At 46.8% G+C, this 22,186-nt stretch overlaps 1 protein-coding gene across 1 annotated transcript in view; it reads right to left on the bottom strand.

The window, feature by feature from the left end:
* Positions 1–22,186, bottom strand: part of Ak7 (adenylate kinase 7) — an 82,758-nt gene that overhangs the window by 39,976 nt on the left and 20,596 nt on the right. The window contains exons 5-10 of the mRNA XM_028882080.2: positions 18,009–18,119; positions 10,141–10,221; positions 8,800–8,888; positions 5,469–5,559; positions 2,957–3,034; positions 1,104–1,253 (exon numbers count right to left, since the gene is read on the bottom strand). Coding sequence (XP_028737913.1) covers positions 1,104–1,253; positions 2,957–3,034; positions 5,469–5,559; positions 8,800–8,888; positions 10,141–10,221; positions 18,009–18,119 — 600 coding nt within the window. The remainder of the gene's footprint in view (positions 1–1,103; positions 1,254–2,956; positions 3,035–5,468; positions 5,560–8,799; positions 8,889–10,140; positions 10,222–18,008; positions 18,120–22,186) is intronic.

Genomic DNA, 22,186 nt, shown 5'->3' with positions numbered 1-22,186 from the left:
AAAAAAAAATCTATCCCTTGGCGTGAACTTGTGAACATCTTGCTTCTGCCTCTTGATCATTTTGTTAAAAACAGTACTTTTTTTCTGTTTGAGAAGGTTAGATAGTTCAAAGCTACCTGGGCTACAGCACAAGATCTTGTTTTAGAAACAAAATATAGAAGGGTGAGAGGGAGGAGAGGAGGGAGGAAGGGAAGCAGACTTGCCTGAATATTGAAGATGCTATGGCATTCATAAGCATTTAGTAAATATTTACATCAAACAGAAATAAAAATATCAATAACAAATAATCATTTCTTTCAAAATGGTCCAAAGAGTTGTGAAACTGTGGGCTAGCGTTTTGCAAGTCATATTTTAGAACCACAATGATGGAAAGAATTTCCACTGGCTGTGTCCATATGCCTAAGGTCACAGAATTTCACCCAGAACTTTGCAGCTACCCTGTGATGGTCAAGGACACCCGTGAAGGGATAAGCATGAACACAAGAGTGGATCTGAGTGCAGAGAGTTAAGTGACTGGTCCCTTGTGGTGAGGGATGATAGCTAAGCAGCAAGATGTTGAACAGTGACGGAGGCAGGGTGAGGGGCAACGCTGGACCACTAGATGGGCTTGGTGTAGTCACCAGCACCTGGAGCCAGCTATCAATTGGTGTGCCTCTTTTTGCCAATATACCAAGAGTGAATCCTTCTTCCTGGGGCAGGTTGACCTTATCCAGGACTAAAACAGAGTAACAACCTACTCATTTGTTTATATGACCAGCTTGTTATTATTGATATTCACTTTAAATTGTTTTAAGTTTGGCTCACAAGTTTGTTTTTTGTTTGTTTTGTTTTGTTTGTTTTTTAACCTAATAGTGAAATGTTTCACTAAAGCTTGCCCAGTGATTGGGTAAAACCAGTCCTAGGGTCCCCCCTGCTAGGTTGGCTCACAAGTTTTAATGCAATACACATGCAGATTATAGCAGACTAGAGGGACGTGTTGAATATGAACAAGCTGTGTGGAAGTTTTAAAATGCAAACACTCCTTTGGGTACAGAGGTCCCAGTGGTGAGGTCCATTCACTTTGCTTATATCAGAAATCTAAAACAGGAAGTGGTCATGGTTACCAATAATCCTTGGCTTTGCTTGTACTCTTTGAGGATGCTGCTGATGTTCTCCACAAATCCTGATTGGGCAACCCAGCGGATGTTGAAATTCTCCTTCACAAACAGCGCCTCCATCCTCAGGTTGACCAGTAAGTGGTCCAGATGCTGTTGCTGAGGGTTAGGGAAAGCAGAGGTTTGCTTTGTTACCATCAGACGAAAATCGCTAAGTTAAGGAAAGCCAGCGTCCATTCACTGAACAGGAGAGTCAATTGGCACTAAGGGTTTAACAGAACACCTGCTGTTTATTTATGCCCATGTCATTGTCCCGGGGCTGAGGGGTGGTGGTGGTGGGAATGAGGGGGAATGGGGGGAGACAGGACCTTACCTATACTCTTTTACCAATGAACTCCAGCCTCAACCTTGAGGATTTGTTTGTTTTTATTATTATTATTATTATTATTATTATTATTATTATTATTATTTTATTTTACAACACCATTCAGTTCCACATAATAGCCACAGATTCCCCTGTTCTCCCCCTCTCACCCCCCTCCCTTGTTTGTTTGTTTTTGAGACAAGGTTTCTCTGTGTAGCTCTGGCTATCCTGGAACTTGCTTTGTAGATCAGGCTGGCCTCAGACTCACAGGGATCCTCCTGCCTCTGCCTTCTGAGTGCTGGGATTAAAGGTGTGTGCCAGTACCACCCAGCTGCCCTGAGGCATTTTTAAAGGTTTTCAAGCTGGGCAGTGGTGGCACACGCCTTTAATTCCAGCACTTGGGAGGCAGAGGCAGGCGGATCTTTGTGACTTCCAGGCCAGCCTGGTCTACAGAGTGAGATCCAGGAGAGGCACAAAGCTACACAGAAAAACCCTGTCTCAAAAAACAAAAACAAAAACAAACAAACAAAAAAAAAAAGGCTCTTCAAATCTGTCCTTTAGAGCAGGCAGCTTTTCTTTTGGTTGGACAAACAGCTCAAGAATAGGAAGACCCTGGAAGTCCAAGCTAAGATTCTCTTCCAGTTCTCTCCCCTTCCCTTTCCACTTATTCATTTCTCCTTTCTATCCTAAGACAGGGACTCACTAGCCCAAGTTAGCCTTGAAGTCACTATGTAGCCAAGGATAACTCTTGATTCTTCTGTTTTCAATCCCCAAGTCTAGAATCACAGTTATATGCTACCATGTCTATCCTTGCCCCCACCCCACCCTCAATGCTGGCAAGGGAATCCAGGGGCCTTGCTTATACTAAGGAAGCACTTCACAACTCAGCTCTGCCCTTAGCCTTCTGAGACTTCCACTCTGTTGTGTGGTGTTTCTGCCAATGCCTCACACATGAGAGGCAGCACTCCGCTGAGTTAATTTCCTAGCCTTCTTTCTGCTTGTTATTTTGATTAAGGGTTTCACTTAGTTGTGCAGGCTAACATTGAGCTCATTCTGTAGCCCAGGCTGGCCATGGACTCAGATCCTCCTGCCTCAGCCTCCCTAGTAGTTGGGGTTACAGGTATGTGCCCATCAAGCCTGGCCCTAGCCCTTCAAAACATTTTATTGTTTAATGTATATGTTTTTTCTTTATTTTGTTTGTTTGCTTGAGACAGGGTCTCACATAGCCCAGGCTGGCCTAGAACTAACAATATGCCTTTGAACTCTTGATCCATCTGTCTCTACTTCTTGAGTGTGGAGATTACAAGCACTCATTGTCATACCAGCTAGCATCTACTTTTTTGAATAATGCCACCTCATGGTTAAGCCCCCAAAAATTAAGTATAGAGGGAAACAGTTTCTCTAATTCACAACCCCCAGCCACCCCATTCTGCTCCTTCAATATTATTTAGAAAGACAATTTTTGAAAAAAAAAATAATTTTTTTAAAAAATACTGACTGTCAAGTCCTTTGTTAGAAAAGCATTTTCTCTGGGTACTTTCTGGATTTTTCCAGGGCCAGTATTTTTGCTGATGCACTGTTAGGGAGAAACAGAGGTATTATTTGGTTTGCTTACAAGGTTTTACATAAAACTTCTCAAGTGAATGTGAACATTACCAAGAACACATACTAAGAGGCATTTTCAAAATAGTCCACAGAGCATCCACTCACTGATGGGTTCTGAAAATACCGGGAAGCAAAGATGAGCAAGGCTTGGTCTCTGCCATCGGGGCCCATCGAGTTCCAGAAAGGAGACAGACTTGTGCACAGACCACTGTCCTGTGGGTGTCTGCAGTCCAGCAAAGGGAGTCTGTGCTACTGTCTACTACACACTTGATGGGTCCAGTGTTTTAGACTGAGCTCCCGCGCTAGCCCCAACAGACCAGAACAAGATGGAGTCACTCAAGCTAAGGGTCACATAAGCAAATAAAACCAAAGGATGCTGTGCACATCCCCGAAGGACATATCCCACAGCAGACCTTTTTTTTTCCTCCCCCAAACTGGAAATTCCTTTTGTTTTAACCCTTAGAGCAGTGGTTCTCAACTTCCTAATACTGTGACCCTTTGATACAGTTCCTCATGTTGTGATGAGCCCTAGGCATAAGATTATTTTCATTGCTATTTCATAACTCTAATTTTGCTACTATTACAAATCATAATGTAAATATATGTGTTTTCCAATGGTCTTAGGTGACCCCTTTACCCAGACAGCTTTTTTTCTATTGTTCTGTGTGCGGGTGGGTAAAAGGATGTATGTGTGTGAGGGGTGACGACTTTCAAATCCTACTATTCTGCCTTTGCTCAGTGGGGCTCTCATTGCCCAAATTCATGAATTAAGAATAAAAGCCACATTAGTTCTATCAACAAATTTGCCAGTAATTTTACCTTTAGGCAGTCTGAATGTGCTCTCCCCTTCCCTCCCCTTCTCTCCCTTGCCCTCCCCTCCCCTCCCTTGCCCTCCCCTCCCCTCCCCATTCACATATTGAAATCTTAACCCTCAAGGTGATGGTGTGAGGAGCTGAGGGGAGGTGCCAGATCATGATGGGGAAGGAAGGGAGTGGAAAGGAGTGCTCCCATAAAAGATCTTGGGAGAATTCCCTGTCTCTTTTTTTTGTTTTGGTTTTTTGAGACAGGGTTTCTCTGTGTAGCTTTGGTGCCTGTCCTGGATCTCACTCTGTAGCCCAGGCTGGCCTCAAACTCACAGAGATCCGCCTGGCTCTGCCTCCCGAATGCTTGGATTAAAGGCGTGTGCCACCGCCAAGCCGCCGCCGCCACCACCACCACCCTCTCTGTCTCTTTCTACTATGTGAAGTGCACACAGGTATGCAGTCTAGGAGGCCTTCACCAGCCACCAAATCTGCCAACACTTGACCCTGAACTTTGTAGCCTCCAGAATCATGAGCAATATATTCCCATGGTTTCTGACCTGCCTAGTTTGTGTGTGTGTGTGTGTGTGTGTGTGTATTGTTTTTCTGAGACAGGGTAACAACCTTGGCTATCCTGGAACTCATTTTGTAGACCAGGCTAGCATGAACTCACAGAGATCCATCTACCTCTGCCCCCTGAGTGCTGGAATTAAAGGTGTGCATCACCATGCCCAGCTCTAGTTTGCTAGTATGTATATTTTGTTACAGCAACCCACACAAGCGAAGGTACATGGAGGAGAGGCAACTCGGGGTTAGTTAATGAACTTGCCACCAAGCCTGACAACCTAAGCCCAATTCCTGGGATCAAGGCCTTGATGTATAATAAATAATGTAACAATATTTTTACAGGGGGGTTGGGGACACTCGATCTGAAAGGGACATGAGAAGAAGGCAGGAAGGCCGCAGAGGAAGATCCTGGATCTGAATCTTACTGGTGAGTACAGAGAAGCCGAGCAAAGGTCAAAGGAGGCCACAGCAGCTCAGCCAGCTAAGCTATGAAGCTGCTGTGCTATTTAGAGCGGCTGGACCTTTGTCTAGAGAGCCTTGAAGTGCTGGTTTGGTGATCTGGTCTCTATCAGTCCTGCAGGCCAAGTGTCCACAGATTCCAGGATGTCGTTTGTGTACCTATGATGATCTCTGTTCCCTCATCCTGGACCCAGTGGTGGTCTTTCTTGCTCTCATGTGCACATACTGGACAAAGGTCATTTGGGTAGTAATTTCCCAACACTTAGGCTGAAGCTACAGATCACCAAATTTTTAAAAAGATTTATTCATTTAATGTATGTCCGTATGAGGGTGTCAGATCCCCAGGAACTGGAGTTACAGACAGCTGTGAGCTGTGGGTGCTGGGAATTGAACCAGGTTCCTCTGGAAGAACAGCCAATGCTCTTAACCCCTGAGCCAACTCTCCAGCCCCCTCAGATAGTCAGTTTGAGGTTTATGTGTTCCCAAGGACTGTTAGCACAAGGAAGTCAGTAACTGTCATTTACGGGGTAGAGCTATTTAAGCTAGGTCACAGGGGTATGAGGACACAGACCACTGTACCTTGACAATGTCTTCCAGGGTGTGGACAGACTCGTCCACAGCCACCAGGTAGTGAAGCTTCGGCGTGTGGTCTATGACATTCTGTATCACTCTGTAGAGCAACGGGCACAATAATCAGTCAGGAAAGACAATGAGATAAACGGAACTCAACCCCGTAGGCCAGGCAGGTGTTTGGTACTTTGATAAGCAGCCTCACTTAATGTTCACCAAGATCAGAGGCAGGACCGGTATCTGCAGTCTACAGAAGAAGGGAGGGTTAAGAAGTTAGGCAACATTTCCCAGACTAAATAATTCCTAGGACAGAGCCAGATCTGCAGACAGATACATTTGACGCGAACCTGTTTCCTTTCTTGCATATTTTTCTATTTCTTTGCTTCATTTTTTATATTATTTATTTATTTATTACACTAGGGGTTGAGCTCAAGGTCTTGCACATGCTGGGAGGCATGCTACCACTGATCCACTATATCCACGGCCCTCTTCTTTTCTATATTTTATTTATTTTGAGACAGAATCTCACTAAATTCCCCAGGCTAGCCTTATACTTGCTATATAGCTCAGGAAGGCCCTGAATGTTTGATCCTCATGCCCTAGCCTCCCAGGTAACTGGCATTACAGGACCACAAACCCAGGTACAACCTGGTCTCTTTAAGTATACCACCCCAACTCTATGAAGACCTGACTGTGACTCTCATCAGGGAGGCTTGTCTGCCCAGTGGCTCACGCGAGTCTCACAACTGTTTGGGGTCAGTGATCTGCAAAGTGAGATACAGATTCAAGATATGGCAGCTGTCATAAGGAAGCATGCTGAGGTGAAGTCATGCAGAGGTGAAGTCATGCAGAGGTGAAGTCATGCGGAGGTGAAGTCATGCGGAGGTGATCTGAGCTGAAGTCATGCAGAGGTGATCTGAATCAGTGACTGACAGTGCTTCTGGCTGCTACTGGACTTTGTTTTGCCAAGGGCTTCACAGGTGGGTGCCATGGAATCCTCACAACAGCCCTGTCGGACCGCTGCTGGGACTGTCCTCATTTGATAATGAGAGGCAGAGCAGGGGTCTGAGCAGATCTATGGATTTCTAGAAACAACAGGGATTAGAAGTCTACTGCAGTGGCCTGTTGGTTCTAGCCTCACCTACCGTTAGCTTCCTCTTCAGGAAAAGGAAATTCAAGTGTGCACCTCTAACTGCTCATTTAGCTCACAGTAGAGGGCATGTCTAGCCCATGCCTGGTCCTGGGTTCTACCCCTGGCACTGGAAATGAAAAAAGAAGCAATAATAGTCGGGCGGTGGTGGCACTTGCCTTTAATCCCAGCACTTGGGAGGCAGAGGCTGGCAGATCTCAGTGAGTTTGAGGTCAGCCTGGTCTACAGAGTAAGTTCTAGGACAGCCAAGGCTACACAGAGAAACCCTGTCTCAAAAAACAAAACGAAACAAAAAAAGCAATAATAATGAATGTTCATTTCACACCTATTTTATATTAACATCTCAGAGGATTCTAGCTTCTAGCTATCCTTCCTCTGCTACATAATCCACAGTCTTCAAAGAAATATGCAGGAAGAAAGACAATGTTACTGAAAAGGGCCCAAAGTCCTTCCATAGTGCCAAAAAAAGGGAAGAAAAACCATCCTGTAACTTATCTGTTTATAAGTAAGATTTTAACTGGGCGTGGTGGTACATGCCTTTAATCCCAGCACTCAGGAGGCAGATACAGGTGGATCTCTGTGAGTTCAAGCCTGAGCTACAGAGTTCTGGGACACTCCAAAGCTACATAGAGAAACCCTGTCTCAAAAAAAACCAACAAAACAAAACAACAACAACAAAAAACCTGGTGACATAATGAAAAGTTCTGTGATGAGAAGGCACATTTGACCATTTCTTTCTTCAAGTTAATGTTGTCTGGGGCAAATCTAGGTTTTTGTTTTTTAGGATGGGGGATAAGAAGATATTGCTGTCTATCCCAGGTTAGCCTGGAACTCGCTATGTATCTCAGGCTGGTCTTGAACTCTTCCTCCTGGGGTCACACGCATGTACTGCCAGATGGGCATGATGTGTGTGATTCGAAGTCTGGAATTTATACCATTTCAGGGACCCTGCTTTCAGAATAATAATAGAAATCACTTCAGTTCAGGGCGTAGAGGGACCCACACAGAGCTGTGCCCCTGAAGTTCAGTCTGTGTGTCCAGAATGATTTCCACCCACGAGAGAGGAAAAATCTGGGACCCTGGAACCAGCCCCTTGGGAGACCAGCCCATAGGGCAGAGCAGCACCCTGGCTGTTGGAAACACAAGGCTGGTACTCCAAGAGCAGTGAACCACCCACCCACCCTGTTGCTTGGATCACTATTACCCGGGCTGGGCTGGAAGCCTTGTGGGGTGTGGGAAATTCAGGTCAAGTGTGAGGCTGAAGGGCTCAGAAGAGACCCCCTCATTGTGAAAAGCCTGTGGACTTGTCCCCGCTGGGCAGAAAGCACCATGTGAGGCCTGACATGGGTTGGAATGTTGCACATCCAGAGCTAAAGTTTCTTCAGGCTCTTGGGAGAGAAACAACCATTCACTTTTCACCTCTGTATGGTAAGATTCTCGTGTCTATTAGGTAAGCCTCCTGGAATGGAATGCGTCATTAGGCTCGACTGATCTCTAATCTCCAACCCTACAACAAAGGTAACTAAGATAACTCACTATAGGAAAGATTTTTTTTTTAAATATTCCTGTCACCTCTTTAATTCAGGAAGAGTGTACTTATTGAATATGCTGATTTATGATTTCCTTTGTTCTGAGGCTATGAAAACCCATGTGACTTCTTTCCTTGCCCAACCCTTCACTTGAGGAACTGGAATCTGTGTTCACAGGCCATGGCCTTAGGATAGACTGTTTTCTTATTTCCTTGTTAGGTTTGTATTCCATTTGAATTCCTCACAGTGGGGAGGCTGAGGCAGGAGGATGAGCTACAGAGGGTTTCAGGCTTACAGCTGGCTCACTAGTTTCTGGAACATTGGTAGTCGGCATGACATTGACACCTATCTTGTCTGAGACAAAGGAAGAAGAAATGGGTCACTCAGAATGTGCACCCCAAACCCTTTTTTTTTTTTTCCAGAGCTGTTTTTCTGCTGAAGGAGTCCCTAAGAGATGAAGCTATGAGTGTGATCAGAAGTGTGGAGACTTTGGGTGGGCAATGTCTCATCCGGCACAAAATGGCGGTGCTAAGTGCCTTCTGCATGGGGCCCGTGAGGCATGAATTCAACGATATATGTGAGAGTCTGGGCACTATGACTTTGAAGATTAATTACACATATTAATCACCCAGGACAGTCACACTTCCGGGAGACCTCTTACCCTGCTAGATCAAGAATATGAATGGCTGGAATGACATTGGATCCATCTCCAAAAACAGGGAGCGCAGGAATCTCGCCCAGCCAAGCCATCTGAAAGAGAGACAAGCAGAGAGCGTTTGCCCTGGCATGTTTCTCCCTCACAGCCCAAATCCACCTCAGTCAGAGGGCTCCAGAAGGGCCACCATGGCCGGCCTCTGGCTGTCCCTCTTGGATCTCTCTTTCTCAAACTTTTGTCCTCCTGGCCCCATAAGAATCTGCTTGTCAACTGTTAGGCCTCATCTTAATGATCTGAAATACGTGAGCTAACAGCAAACTCTTATTTCTGGATGGATCTTCACCGTGTACAATCTTTTCCCATTTCCCTCCTGGGTCTTCTCTCCCATCTCCCTGTGTCCTCAGACCCCATTCCCAATCCTCTTCCCTTGTCCATGTGGCCTCTCCAGGTGAGGTAGCCAGGCCCATGGTTTAGATGCATTCCTTATGCTGACTGCCTCCAAGACCATAGCAGAGATCCAGGCTGCATCTCCTCCTTGACTGGTTTTTAACTTTTTCGCCTTTTATCTCAATAAAACAAATTTGTGAAGACAGCCAGATCTGCTTATGAACTTTCTCCTTACATTTAATTTTTTTTTTTTATTGTGTGTGAGAGAGAGAGAGAGAGAGAAAAAAAAAAACAACCATGTGTGCCAAAGTACTAGTGTGGAAAGTCAGGCTAATCTGTGGGAATTGGTTCTCTCCTTCCACCACACACTGGGAATTGAACCCACCCCTTTCCTCTCCTCCCCTTTCTTCTCCTCCCCTCCCCTTCTCTCCTCTCTTCTCTCCTGTGACAGGGTTTTACATTATATCCTAGGCTGGCCTCGAACTCTCAATCCTCCTGCCTGCTGAGTCCTCTCAGCACACCTGCCTTGAACAACACTGTCTGAGATACACACAGTGGCTGATGAGATGACTCAGCAGGTAAACACTTGTGGCACATACACTCCACAAAGCCGTCCTCTGACCCCCACACTGGAGCTGCGGCATGCGCAGGCCCCAACACACATGGTACACACACACACACACACACACACACATGGTACACACACACACACACACACAGACACGTACACACACACGGTACACACACACACACACACACACACACACACACACACGTATAATAATAATAAATCAAACGACAACCACAAAGAACCCACAGAGTCTTAGGTCTTAAGTGAGGATGAGGGCAAGGATATGGGGTGAGGAAACTGCTACCTTGTAAGTTAACTTGAAAGTGAAATTAAATGAATAACAACAACAACAACAACAAAGAGTTCTCATAGTCATTGAAAAGCCAGACCTTAAAGAAGGCGTGTAGGATCCCTCCTTCCACTCCATACTGAAGTCCTGAAGCAACTACGTAAGTTGCAAACTTTTTGCCCTAAAATGGATTAAAAAAAAAAAAAAAAAAGACAGAGTTGATAATACCATTAGTCATCTTGAACTAGAACTAGACTTAGTAACTAAACCAGACACTGTTACGGCTCCTTCTGTCAAGTCTTCTGGGCTCCACAGGTTCTGCTTAAGACAGAACCAGGGTTCCTACAGGGGAACCCACAACTCCATACAATGCAGAAATGTTCCCAACCACCACTGGAATTTGATGCGAACGAGTAACTAAACTGAATCAAAGTTGTTATTTGTGAGAATAACTGTAAGGATTCTGTCCTTAATTACGTCACCATCCTGAAAAGCAGGTGGGCCTTCTGTGCGCCCCCCTCTTTCCGCTCTCTCCTTCCATCTGTCCTCTCTCTCTCTTCCTCTCCCCCGCCTCCCCAATAAAGCTCTAAAAAGGTAACCATGGCCTGTGATTCTTTTTTTTTTTTTTTTTTTTTTTTTGGTTTTTCAAGACAGGGTTTCTCTGTGTAGCTTTGCGCCTTTCCTGGAACTCGCTTTGTAGACCAGGCTGACTTCGAACTCACAGAGATCTGCCTGCCTCTGCCTCCCGAGTGCTGGGATTAAAGGTGTGCGCCACCACCCGCCCGGCGGCCTGTGATTCTTCTGATCAGCACTCTCCTCCGCCGCCAGCATGGCTGCTGCGGGCAGTGGCCAGCCACACGCAGCGCGCTGTTTAACCAACAATAACATCTATGAATGCCATACTAGCACCAAGAGGAAAGGAAGCTATGAAAACAGGTCCTTCTAGAAGGATCTTCGGTTATTTATCAGAGCAGTTGTGTCACTGTGAAGCTCAGGACCAGGTGGGGATATTGTTTGTTTTGTTTTCAGACAGGGTCTCAAGTAGCCCAGGTTGGCCTTGAACTCTTTATGTAGCTGAAGATGACCTCTACTCTTGAGTGCTGGGATTACAAGTGTGTACCACCACGCCTAGTCCCTGTGGTGTTGTGGATCAAACTGAAGGCTTTGTACATGTAAGGCGAGCACATGGCCCAGGCTCTTTACTAGATCTCCATACTGTGGAGGGGCCCCAAAATAACTTGGCCACACAGCAGCCATGACAGGCTTAGGGGCCTAGACACAGCTTCTGTGGCAGGCTTACTGCAGGCAACACCCAGATCCAGGAAAAGCCTTAAGCTGATACCACCCAGGGATCCACCAGGGATGAGGAAGTACCCAAACATTCTAACCATTAGATAAGGTGGCCAGATGCCCTTGAGTCTAGCACACACCTATTTTTTGTTATACAAATAACCCCAGACAATTGTCAGCCAATCAGGGCCCTGGACCCTGGAAATCCCCTCACCCCAACCTCTGCTATGATTAAAAAAAAAACCCTGCCCCACCTGAGCTCAGGGCTCTCTGCTCTCACCCCTGTGTCAGACGGACAGAGGGACCAAGCTCTGGAGCTTGAAATAAAAAGGCTCTTTGCTTTTACTTGCGGAATTCTGTCTCCGTGGTGGTCTTTTGGGGGTCCCTGTGATCTGGGCATAACACATACAAGGCTTTAGGTTGACATGGACGCTTCACTTTGCCCACAGCAGTCACTCAGGCATTGATGATACTTAGTTGCCACCAAGCTCCCCTTGGTGGAATGTGCCTGAAGTCCCAGCTGCTCTGGAGGCCCAGGTGGGAGGATCACTTGGCCCCATGCAGTGGACAGACCAGCCTGGGTGTCTCAAGAGACTGAAAAACAATCCAAAACAAAAGTTTCAAAGCCCAGAGAGCCTTGTGCAATGAACGGTTGGGATGTTCTTTGTTTGTTTGTTTTCCTAGATTGCTGACTTGAAGTCCAAGTACAAAAGATACAGTCAGTGACTTCTAAAGGTTTCTTTTAGTTCCCTAACATATTGCTTTACAGCGCTGGGGATGGACCCCGGGATATCAAGAACCCTAACAAGTGCTCAGTCTTCAAACCCTGACCCCCACTGAAACTTTTTCTTACAGACTGTCCAGGATGCCCCAGCTTAGAGCAGAATTTCTAAACTCTTTGCTCAATCATATTGGGAACTTATTCTCACTCAAGGGAGATCCGTGTATGTCCATGTGCACTTGCATACACACGTACATGTGTATGCGGGTGTGTGTGTCGGGGGGGAGGCAGGGAGGGAGTGCTTTCTTCCAGCACTCCATCAACAGTGAGGTGGGGAGGTGGGACACTGTTTTATTGTTGTTACTGTTGTTGTGCTGAGTTACAACACAGGCCCCTTGTGTATATGCGGCAAATGCCCCACCAGTGGGCACCCATACACCTCAGCACACATGTGGTATCAGAGGTTAGCTTTCTGAAGTTGGTTTTCACCTGACTCATACTCCAGGTTGGCTGGCTCACACTCCAGGCTAGCTGGTTCATACTCCAGGTTGGCTGGTTCATACTCCAGGCTAGCTGGTGCATACTCCAGGTTGGCTGGTTCATACTCCAGGTTGGCTGGCTCACATTCCAGGCTAGCTGGTTCATACTCCAGGTTGGCTGGTTCATACTCCAGGTTGGCTGGTTCATACTCCAGGTTGGCTGGCTCACACTCCAGGTTGGCTGGTTCACACTCCAGGCTGGCTGGTTCATACTCCAGGTTGGCTGGCTCACACTCCAGGTTGGCTGGCTCACACTCCAGGCTGGCTGGTTCATACTCCAGGCTGGCTGGTTCATACTCCAGGTTGGCTGGCTCACACTCCAGGCTGGCTGGTTCACACTCCAGGCTAGCTGGTTCATACTCCAGGTTGGCTGGCTCACACTCCAGGTTGGCTGGCTTACACTCCAGGCTGGCTGGTTCATACTCCAGGTTGGCTGGTTCACACTCCAGGTTGGCTGGTTCACACTCCAGGTTGGCTGGTTCACACTCCAGGTTGGCTGGTTCATACTCCAGGTTGGCTGGTTCATACTCCAGGTTGGCTGGTTCACACTCCAGGTTGGCTGGCTCACACTCCAGGTTGGCTGGTTCACACTCCAGGCTAGCTGGTTCGTACTCCAGGTTGGCTGGCTCACACTCCAGGTTGGCTGGCTTACACTCCAGGCTAGCTGGTTCATACTCCAGGTTGGCTGGTTCATACTCCAGGTTGGCTGGTTCATACTCCAGGTTGGCTGGCTTACACTCCAGGCTAGCTGGTTCATACTCCAGGTTGGCTGGTTCATACTCCAGGTTGGCTGGTTCACACTCCAGGTTGGCTGGTTCACACTCCAGGCTAGCTGGTTCATACTCCAGGTTGGCTGGTTCATACTCCAGGTTGGCTGGCTCACACTCCAGGCTAGCTGGTTCATACTCCAGGCTAGCTGGTTCACACTCCAGGTTGGCTGGCTCACACTCCAGGCTGGCTGGTTCATACTCCAGGTTGGCTGGTTCATACTCCAGGCTAGCTGGTGCATACTCCAGGTTGGCTGGTTCATACTCTAGGTTGGCTGGCTCACACTCCAGGCTAGCTGGTTCATACTCCAGGCTGGCTGGTTCATATTCCAGGTTGGCTGGTTCATACTCCAGGTTGGCTGGCTCACACTCCAGGTTGGCTGGCTCACACTCCAGGCTAGCTGGTTCATACTCCAGGTTGGCTGGTTCACACTCCAGGCTAGCTGGTTCACACTCCAGGTTGGCTGGTTCACACTCCAGGCTGGCTGGCTCACACTCCAAGCTAGCTGGCCTGAAGTCCCAGGAGATTCTCTTGTCTTTCCTCTTGCCTCACAGTCAGAGTGCTAGAGTTACACACAGGCACCACCACAACCCGCTTTCCACATGAGTGCCAGGACCAAACTCAGGTTGTCAAGGATGCACAGAAGCGCTTTTTCCTGCTGAGCCATCTCGACAGCCCACCAAGTGAGATTTCTGAGGAGGACTTGTGTCACTGTGCTGTGGGATAGTTCCAAAACGTCCTTCTAAGGCTTGGTACCATGTAACTAGAATGTTTCTCAGTCCCGCAGTTCCATAGCCCCGCAGCCGTTTATAAAATAATCACTCAGAGGCTTATGTTGATTACAAACTTTATAACCTATGGCTTCAGCCTCTTGCTAGCTAGCTCTTTCATCTTAAGTTAACTCATTCCTATTAATCTATATGTTGCCATGTGGCCATGGCATTACTGGTCTGCTGGCATCTTTTGATCCTTTGGCGGTGGGCTGGTGTCTCCCTTGACTCCACCCTTCTCTGTATCTCTGCTTGGATTTCCTGCCTGGCTGTAAGCTTTCTTGCCATAGGCCAAAATAGCTTTATTTATTATCCAATGGGAGCCACGCATATTCACAGCATACAGAAAGATATCCCACAGCAGTACCAGGGTGGAACTAAGGGGAGATGCTGGAGACTTAACAAGGAGGGGGACAGTAGCAGGTCTGAGGTCACTGAAGACTTGCCCTTGATGGGAGTATTGGAGGAGGCCTGGTCTCTCTCCCTTTCTCTCTTTCATACTCGGCCATGATGTGAACAAGCCTCTTTTGCTACTTGCTCCCACTGAGACATCCTACGGCATCATGCCGCTAAAGGCTCAGTGCAGCGGGGTCCGTGGGTCACGGACTGGAACCTCTGAACAGTGAGAGACAATGGAGTTTTCCTCTTTACAAGCTTATAATCCTGGGCATGTTGTTGCAGCAAAGCAATGCTGGCTGACCCAAGTGTAGTTGACCCACATTCCTCTGTACGTGGCCCAGCAGATAAAGGAAGCATGGAGGCTCAGTTCTCTGGCTTCTCATGACCACAGCAGGTAGCGTGACTCCAGAAGACTTCCCAGAGGTCATCCTGCAGACCTGCCCAGCCTCTCCTAGATGGACACACAGAGGCTTTCCAGGCAGAAACTAGAGACCTGTGGAGTGTAAAGAAGTGGTACCACCGAGGCATGGGAGCGGACGGGGGAGAATCAGTACAGGGCATGAAACAGAGGACAAACATCTCAAGCCTGGGGTGGGGAGGGCGACAGAGTTGGGAAATGCTCTGCTCACTCACCCGAGAGTCAAGGAAGAATTGTTCCAGTTACTTTCTAAACCATCCAGGACTGGGGAGGAGGCTCTGTGGTTAAACTCTTGTTAGCCAAGCATGAGGACCAGAGCCGGGATTTCCAGAACCCACATAAATGCTCCATGGGTGTGGTGGCCCGGCTTCAATTCCACCTTCCTCTGAAGGTGGAGACAGGGGATCCATCCCTAGAGCAGCCAGCTAGCGAGGTTAGTCCTACTGGCGAGCTCTGGGTTTGGTTGAGAGACCCTGCCTCAGTGACGAAGGAGCAATCAAGGATGACTTCTTTCATCAAACTCGGGCCTCCACATGCACTCACACAAGTGCACACTCACACAAGTGCACACTCACCCCATATATGTGCACACATAAAAAAAATGGAGGGGGAGGAAGAGGAGGAAAAGAAAGAGGACGTGGTGGAGGAGGAAGAGAAAAGAAGAAGCAGTCACCATCCTTGTTGGACACAGTTTATGACTGTAATCCCAGAATTTACTTGGGAAGCAGAGGACAGTCACAAGTTTAAGGTCTACCTTGAATGTTCCAGGCCAGCCTGGGCTACAGGGTAAGATCCTGTCTCAAAAAACCTGAAAGAAGGCAGAAGGTAGTAGCCCACGCTTTTAATTCCAGCACTTGGGAGGCAAAGGCAAGCAGATCTCTGTGAATTTGAGGCCAGCCTCATCTACAAAGTGAGTTCCAGGACAGCCAAGGCTACACAGAGAAACTCTGTCTTGAAAAAAATCAAAAAATAAAATAGATAAACAAATATCATTAAGCAAGGGTGTGAAAAAGACACTATCGCTCCCCTTTAGACTACCAGGCACTTATTTGTGTGTGTGTGTGTGTGTGTGTGTGTGTGTGTGTGATTAGACATTCTCATTTAGTGAATGAGACATGTGAGTGATTGACAGGATTAAAGTTTTAACAAAATAACAGAATTTGGAGCTGGGAGGCATTTAGATACCTAATATACTCCTTTTATATCCTGAGGATATGTCTCACTGATAGAGCACTGCCTAGCATGTGTGAGGACCTGGCCCAGACCCCAGCATCCCTCCTGCCACCAAAGCTGAACTAGGATTTCTAATCCTTTTCCATTCTGTTTGGTGTTGTCTTGAGACTGGGTCCCACTGTGTGTTCCTCGCTGGCCTGGAACTTGCTATGGAGACCAAACTCAAAGAATTCCACCTGTCTTTGCTTCTCAAGTGCTGGGGTTAAAACCACGTGTCGCTGGCCACTTTGGGCTTGTTTGATTTTGAGTAGGAGGTTTCACTGTGTAGCTCAGACTAGTCTTACATGCACCATCCTCCTGCCTCAGCCTCCTGGGTGCTGGAATTGCAAGTGTGAGCCACCACCCCAGCTGTCTGTTGTCTTTCTTTCTTTTTTCCTTTCTTTCTTCCTTCCTTCCTTCCTTCCTTTCTTTTCTTTTTTCTTTCTTTCTTTCTTTTTTTTTTTTTGGTTTTTCGAGACAGGGTTTCTCTGTGTAGCTTTGTGCCTTTCCTGGAACTCGCTTTGGAGACCAGGCTGGCCTCAAACTCACAGAGATCCGTCTGACTCTGCCTCCTGAGTGCTGGGATTAAAGGCATGCGCCACCACCACCCAGCTTGTTGTTTTTCTAACTACCTCATACTCATGGTGTTTATTCCACATTCCTCAAATCAATGGGATTCTTCAGGGACAGAACTGGACATTGGAAATCCTTGGTTGTTTTATCTTATACCACCACAAGGTGGCACTTCAGAGCTGTCATCGCTCATCTCTTTGGAACCTTGGGTTTGGGAATCCGTGTAAATTAAATGGGGATGATAACAGGATAACAGCAGCACCCACCTCACAGAATTCTAAAGAGGACACATGAGAGTCTCACTATGTAGCCCTGGCTGTCCTGGAACTCACTCTGTAAACCAGGTTGGCCTCAAACTCACAGAGATCTGCCTGGCTCTGCCTCCCGAGTGCTGGGATTAAAGCTGTGTGCCACCACCGCCCATCTTGTCTCTTTATTTTTTTCTTTCTTTCTTTCTTTCTTTTTTTTTTGTTTGTTTGTTTGTTTTTTTGAGACAGGGTTTCTCTGTGTAGCTTTGCGCCTTTCCTGGGACTCACTTGGTAGTCCAGGCTGGCCTCGAACTCACAGAGATCCGCCTGGCTCTGCCTCCCGAGTGCTGGGATTAAAGGTGTGCACCACCACCGCCCGGCTGTCTCTTTATTTTTTATTTATTTATTTTTTTTGAGCTGAGGACCAAACCCAGGGCCTTGTGCTTGCTAGGCAAGCATTCTACCACTGAGCTAAATCCTCAACCCCATCTCTTTATTTTCTTTCTTTTTTTTCTGGAGCTGAGGACCGAACCCAGGGCCTTGCGCTTGCTAGGCAAGCACTCTACCACTGAGCTAAATCCCCAGCCCCCCCCATCTCTTTATTTTTAAGAGGGGTTAATATTGCATTTTTCAGGGCTATTTGAAGAAAAACATTGGGACTGATTCTAGGAACCAAGAATGTGTGGTCCCTTTCTTGCTATTCCAAATGAGTTATTTGCCCAGATCCCTTGGTGGGAGAGAGTCTGAGTTTAGCTGGGCCCAACCCAGGGCCTTCAGGTCAATTGGCTGAATCTCAAGCTGGGCCAGAGAATCTCTAAGGATGGAATGCATTGCTGAACCAGAAGCCAAGACCCATGGGGATGTATGAGGAACTAAACCATGGTGTTTACAGTGTTGTGAGGTGTTCTGGCCATGCAAAACAGCCCTGGAAAGGGATGAAGGCTGAGTATGCAGAGGAGAAAGTTGCCCAGGTACACCCCCTCACAAAGAACCCTTCCTACCCCACAGTGTTCTATGTGTCCAGACTTACAGTTTTTCCAAATTTGAGAACCATCTTTTCAGCATTGATGTGGTCCAGGAAGTTAGGGTGATGCTTTCTTCTCCGGTAATCCTCTTCTGTGAAGGGAACCTCAGTGTCGTCCTAAGGGAGACACAAGGCGCAAATCTAGTGCTCTAGAGCCAAAGGATGCTTTGCTGTTTAATAGATGCTCAGCACTATCTGGTTCCTGCTGTGGGATGTCCTGCTGGATGCTGTGAATATGTTGCTATGATTGGTCAATAAAGAAGCTGCTCTGGCCTATGGAGAATCAGGTTATAGCCAGGCAGGAAGTTGAGGAGAGAGACAGGGAAGAAAAGGAGAGGCAGAGGAGATGCCAGCCTGCTGCCCAAGGAACAACATGCCAGCAAACTGGTAAGCCACGGAACACAAGACAAAACATGGATTAATAGAGTGCTAGCTAGCAAGAGGCCTGTCATAGATCATACAGTTTGTAAATAATAAGCCTCTGAGTGATTATTTTATAAGTGGCTGCGGGACCGCAGGGCCGGGTGAGACTGGAGAACCTTCTGACTACAGGTTCCCAAGAATAAAACCCAAATCTCCAGATAGCTTGTACAGAGGACACTGAGAGCTCCCACATAAGAAAGTGATAAATGGGGGCTGGAGAGATGGCTCAACAGTTAAGAGCACTGGTTGTTCTTCCAGAGGTCCTGAATTCAATTCCTAGCAACCACACGGTGGCTCACAACCATCCGTAATGAGATCTAGTGCCCTCTTCTGGCCTGCAAGCATGCATGTAGGCAGAACACTCTACACATAATGAATAAATAAATCTTAAAAAAAAAAAACTTAAAAAAAAAAAAGAAAGAAAGAAAGTGATAAATGCTTTCTGTTTGGGACATACCAAGGACTCTGTAAAACTCATCAAAAATGTACTCCACGGACACATGCAATTATGATGTGCCAACTGAAACAAACAAAAAATAGTCTTTAAAATACACAGTTCTGGGCCTCCAGTCCTGTGTGGGGTGGGTCTTGCTCATCTTGCCTGGGTTGTGCTTTGGGATGAGCAGGAAAGTCACCTTGATGTGACCTCAAAACAAATGAAAACAAGACCTGTGGGGGTCCTTTTTGATGGTTCAGGTTTAACTGCAGACACCAAAGGAAATCATGGGCATGGCAGTAGGCTCTGGTAACAGATGTGATCTAGCTTTGGGGCATTACCCAGAAATCAGTCTTCCTGTTGGTTACAGCAGCATATTGAATGTTAGCAAGACAGCTAGCTGTAAACCACAAGGCTGTGGATACTAACAAAATGGAGGCCTTTCGTTTGTTTTTTGACATAGGGTCTCAGGTTGCCCAGGCTGGCTTTGCATTCGATAAGTACCCAAAGGGAGTTTACCCTGAACTTCTGATCCTCCTGCCTCTAATAAGAGCTAAAGTTGCTGGGCGGTGGTGGCGCACGCCTTTAATCCCAGCACTCTGGAGGCAGAGGCAGGCAGATCTCTGTGAGTTGGAGGCCAGCCTGGTCTACAAAGCGAGTTCCAGGACAGGCTTCAAAGTCACAGAGAAACCCTGTCTCAAAAAAACCAAAAAAAAAAAAAAAAAAAAAAAAAAAAAAAAAAAAAAGAGCTAAAGGTAACCTGTAAGCCTTGCTTGCCCAAGAACAGATAACTTCCTGGAGTGTTGGGGGCTATTGTTCATGTACTTTAACAGGTCACATGTGTTCATTTCAATAAACAAGGTTGGTTGCCCCAACTGCACAGGATGGGCTTGATCACGTGTAGGTGGGAGGTACTAGACAGGATGTATGCTTGCCCCTGATTGGATGACAATAGGAAGCAAAGACCTTGAAGGGAAGCCTTGTGGGTTGGGCCTTTAAGAGAACCTGACTAAAATAATTCAATACCGTTCTCTGGGAGTCCAGGGTATGAACCTGATCTGTGTCCATCTTTCTGGCCAATATTCAATAAGCTTACCTCAACTGGACAATTGTAGATTTCATCTTTCTCCTCGAATTTTCAGGTTTAACACCTCCACTTCCTCAGTCCTGGGATTACAGGCATGGACCACCATGCCCAGCTTACACTAACAAATGCAACACTACCACTTTGAATTTATAGTTACTAACCTGGTTCCTGGAAGCCTTAAACCTTCTGTGGAAGCCCTTTCCTTCTGTGGCTGCAGTAACCAGAGTGTATGAAACCTCTAAACTATGCTGTGCCTGTAAACTAAGAAAGGTGCTAATTCAGGACAAGAAATGAATTATTACCAGAGAACATGGGCAGGGAGTGGTGGCGCACGCCTTCATTCTCAGCACTCAGGAGACAGAGGCAGACAGATCTCTGTGAGTTCCAGGCTAACCTGGGCTATATAATGAGTCCTAATCTCAAAATGTGAAAAAAAAAATACATATATGGTACAGTCGATGGAGGCTGACATGTCCAGTGACCAAGGACATTCAGGAATTTAAAAACAAACAAACAAACAAAAGCCCACAGCAGGCATAGTGGTGACTGCTTTTACTCCCAGCCCTCGAGAAGCAGAGGCAAGTGGATCTCTGAGTCTGAAGCCAGCCTGGTCTATAGAGTGAGTTCCAGGATGGACACAAATACACAGAGGAGTACTCTGTCTCTAAATATCAAAACTAAATATGCCAACACACATATAAATTTCCATATTCTAAAAAAACCAAATAAATAAAAATTAACAATATAAGAGTTATGTGGTATGTAAACATTGTTCAACTGGAACCTCCAGCTCACTCCTGCAGGGTCTGAGAAGCCCCATCTTTCTCTTTCCAAACCCCGCCCTCTCAGAGCATCTCCAACAAAGAAAAGGTGCCAAAAAGCCCAGTCTGCATTCTTGGCGGTAGCGGCAGCTCCTGCCCTAAAGATGCCAGCAGCCCAAGTCCCCACTTAATGTAGTTGGAGAATTTCTCTCCAACTCCCGCCAATCCCTACCAGTCCCGGAGCCACTTATAAAATAAACACATCGACTCTTATATTATTTAAACTGCTCGGCCATTAGTTCAGGCCTACCATTATCTAGCTCTTACTCTTATACTCAGCCTATTTCTGTTAATCTATATGTTGTCACGTATTCCGTGGCTTTACCTGTTGCTGCTACATGATGTTCCCTGAAGGGTAGCTGGTGTCTCCTCCCCCTGCCTTCCTCTCCTTTTTTTTTTTCTCCTCTGTTAGTCCCGCCTATACTTTCTATCTGGCTACTGGCCAATCAGTGTTTTATTTATACAGAGTGATATCCACAGCAACCTAAAGCATTCAGTTTTTGAGCATGCTTGTGCACAAACCCAGCTTGTGGCGGACACATCATCATCCCTTGCTTACCTGCTATATAACCTCCCTGCTTTAGTCTGGGTGTATGACTTCTCCAGCCCTGATCTCTGGCACTGGAGGACTCACCTGGGAGTTGCTTTGCTCAAGTAAACCTGTTCTTTTTCAATTCAGCGTGATATGGCTTACTGCATCAGCGGGGAAACCTATTATCGTAATACAGAAAACTATTAAATATAAACAGCAAGGTGGTCTGTGTGTGTGTGTGTGTGTGTGTGTGGTGTGTTGGCAGGCATTCAGGTTAACATGTGTGGGTATCTTCCGCTGTTCAGGCATTTAACAGCTGAGCCATCTCCTGAGCCCACGAATGATGTTTTCTATGCCAGTAAACACATCTGCAAATTTGTTCAGTTAAGAAGAGATTCTCACAGAGTTCCCAGCAGAGGGGAGGATACGCTCTCAACTTTAAAATGGACTCTGTGGGGAAAGTACAGGATGCAGTTAAGGGCATAAAGTCATGTTGCAATCTATTCGGCTGGCTCTGTATTTGGAGTGAATTACAAACATGGAAGAAAAGGGCCAGGTGTGGAAATCCCCGTACTAGAGAGGCAGTGGCAGGAGAATCAGGAATTCAGAGTCATCTTTGGCTGCAGAGTGAGTTTGAGCCACGCTGGGCTACATGGGATCCTGCTCCACGTGACTGGAGCCAAGGTGGGAACAGGAAGAAGATGATGAAGGCAGGAGCCAGATGGTCGGGGCTGTGGGCCATGTTGAGGAATGTAGATGATCCTGACAGTTATAGGTCATTGGAAGGGGTGGAGCTGTGTGTCTGTGTGTGTGTATACATCCACAATGTGTGCAAATATTCACATGTGAGTGTGAACATACAGCAGGCCAGCAGCAAGATCTGAA

Source organism: Peromyscus leucopus, chromosome 14 (assembly GCF_004664715.2).
Source record: "Peromyscus leucopus breed LL Stock chromosome 14, UCI_PerLeu_2.1, whole genome shotgun sequence".
NCBI lineage: Eukaryota > Metazoa > Chordata > Mammalia > Rodentia > Cricetidae > Peromyscus > Peromyscus leucopus.
This window is presented reverse-complemented; position numbering and strand designations above follow the sequence as displayed.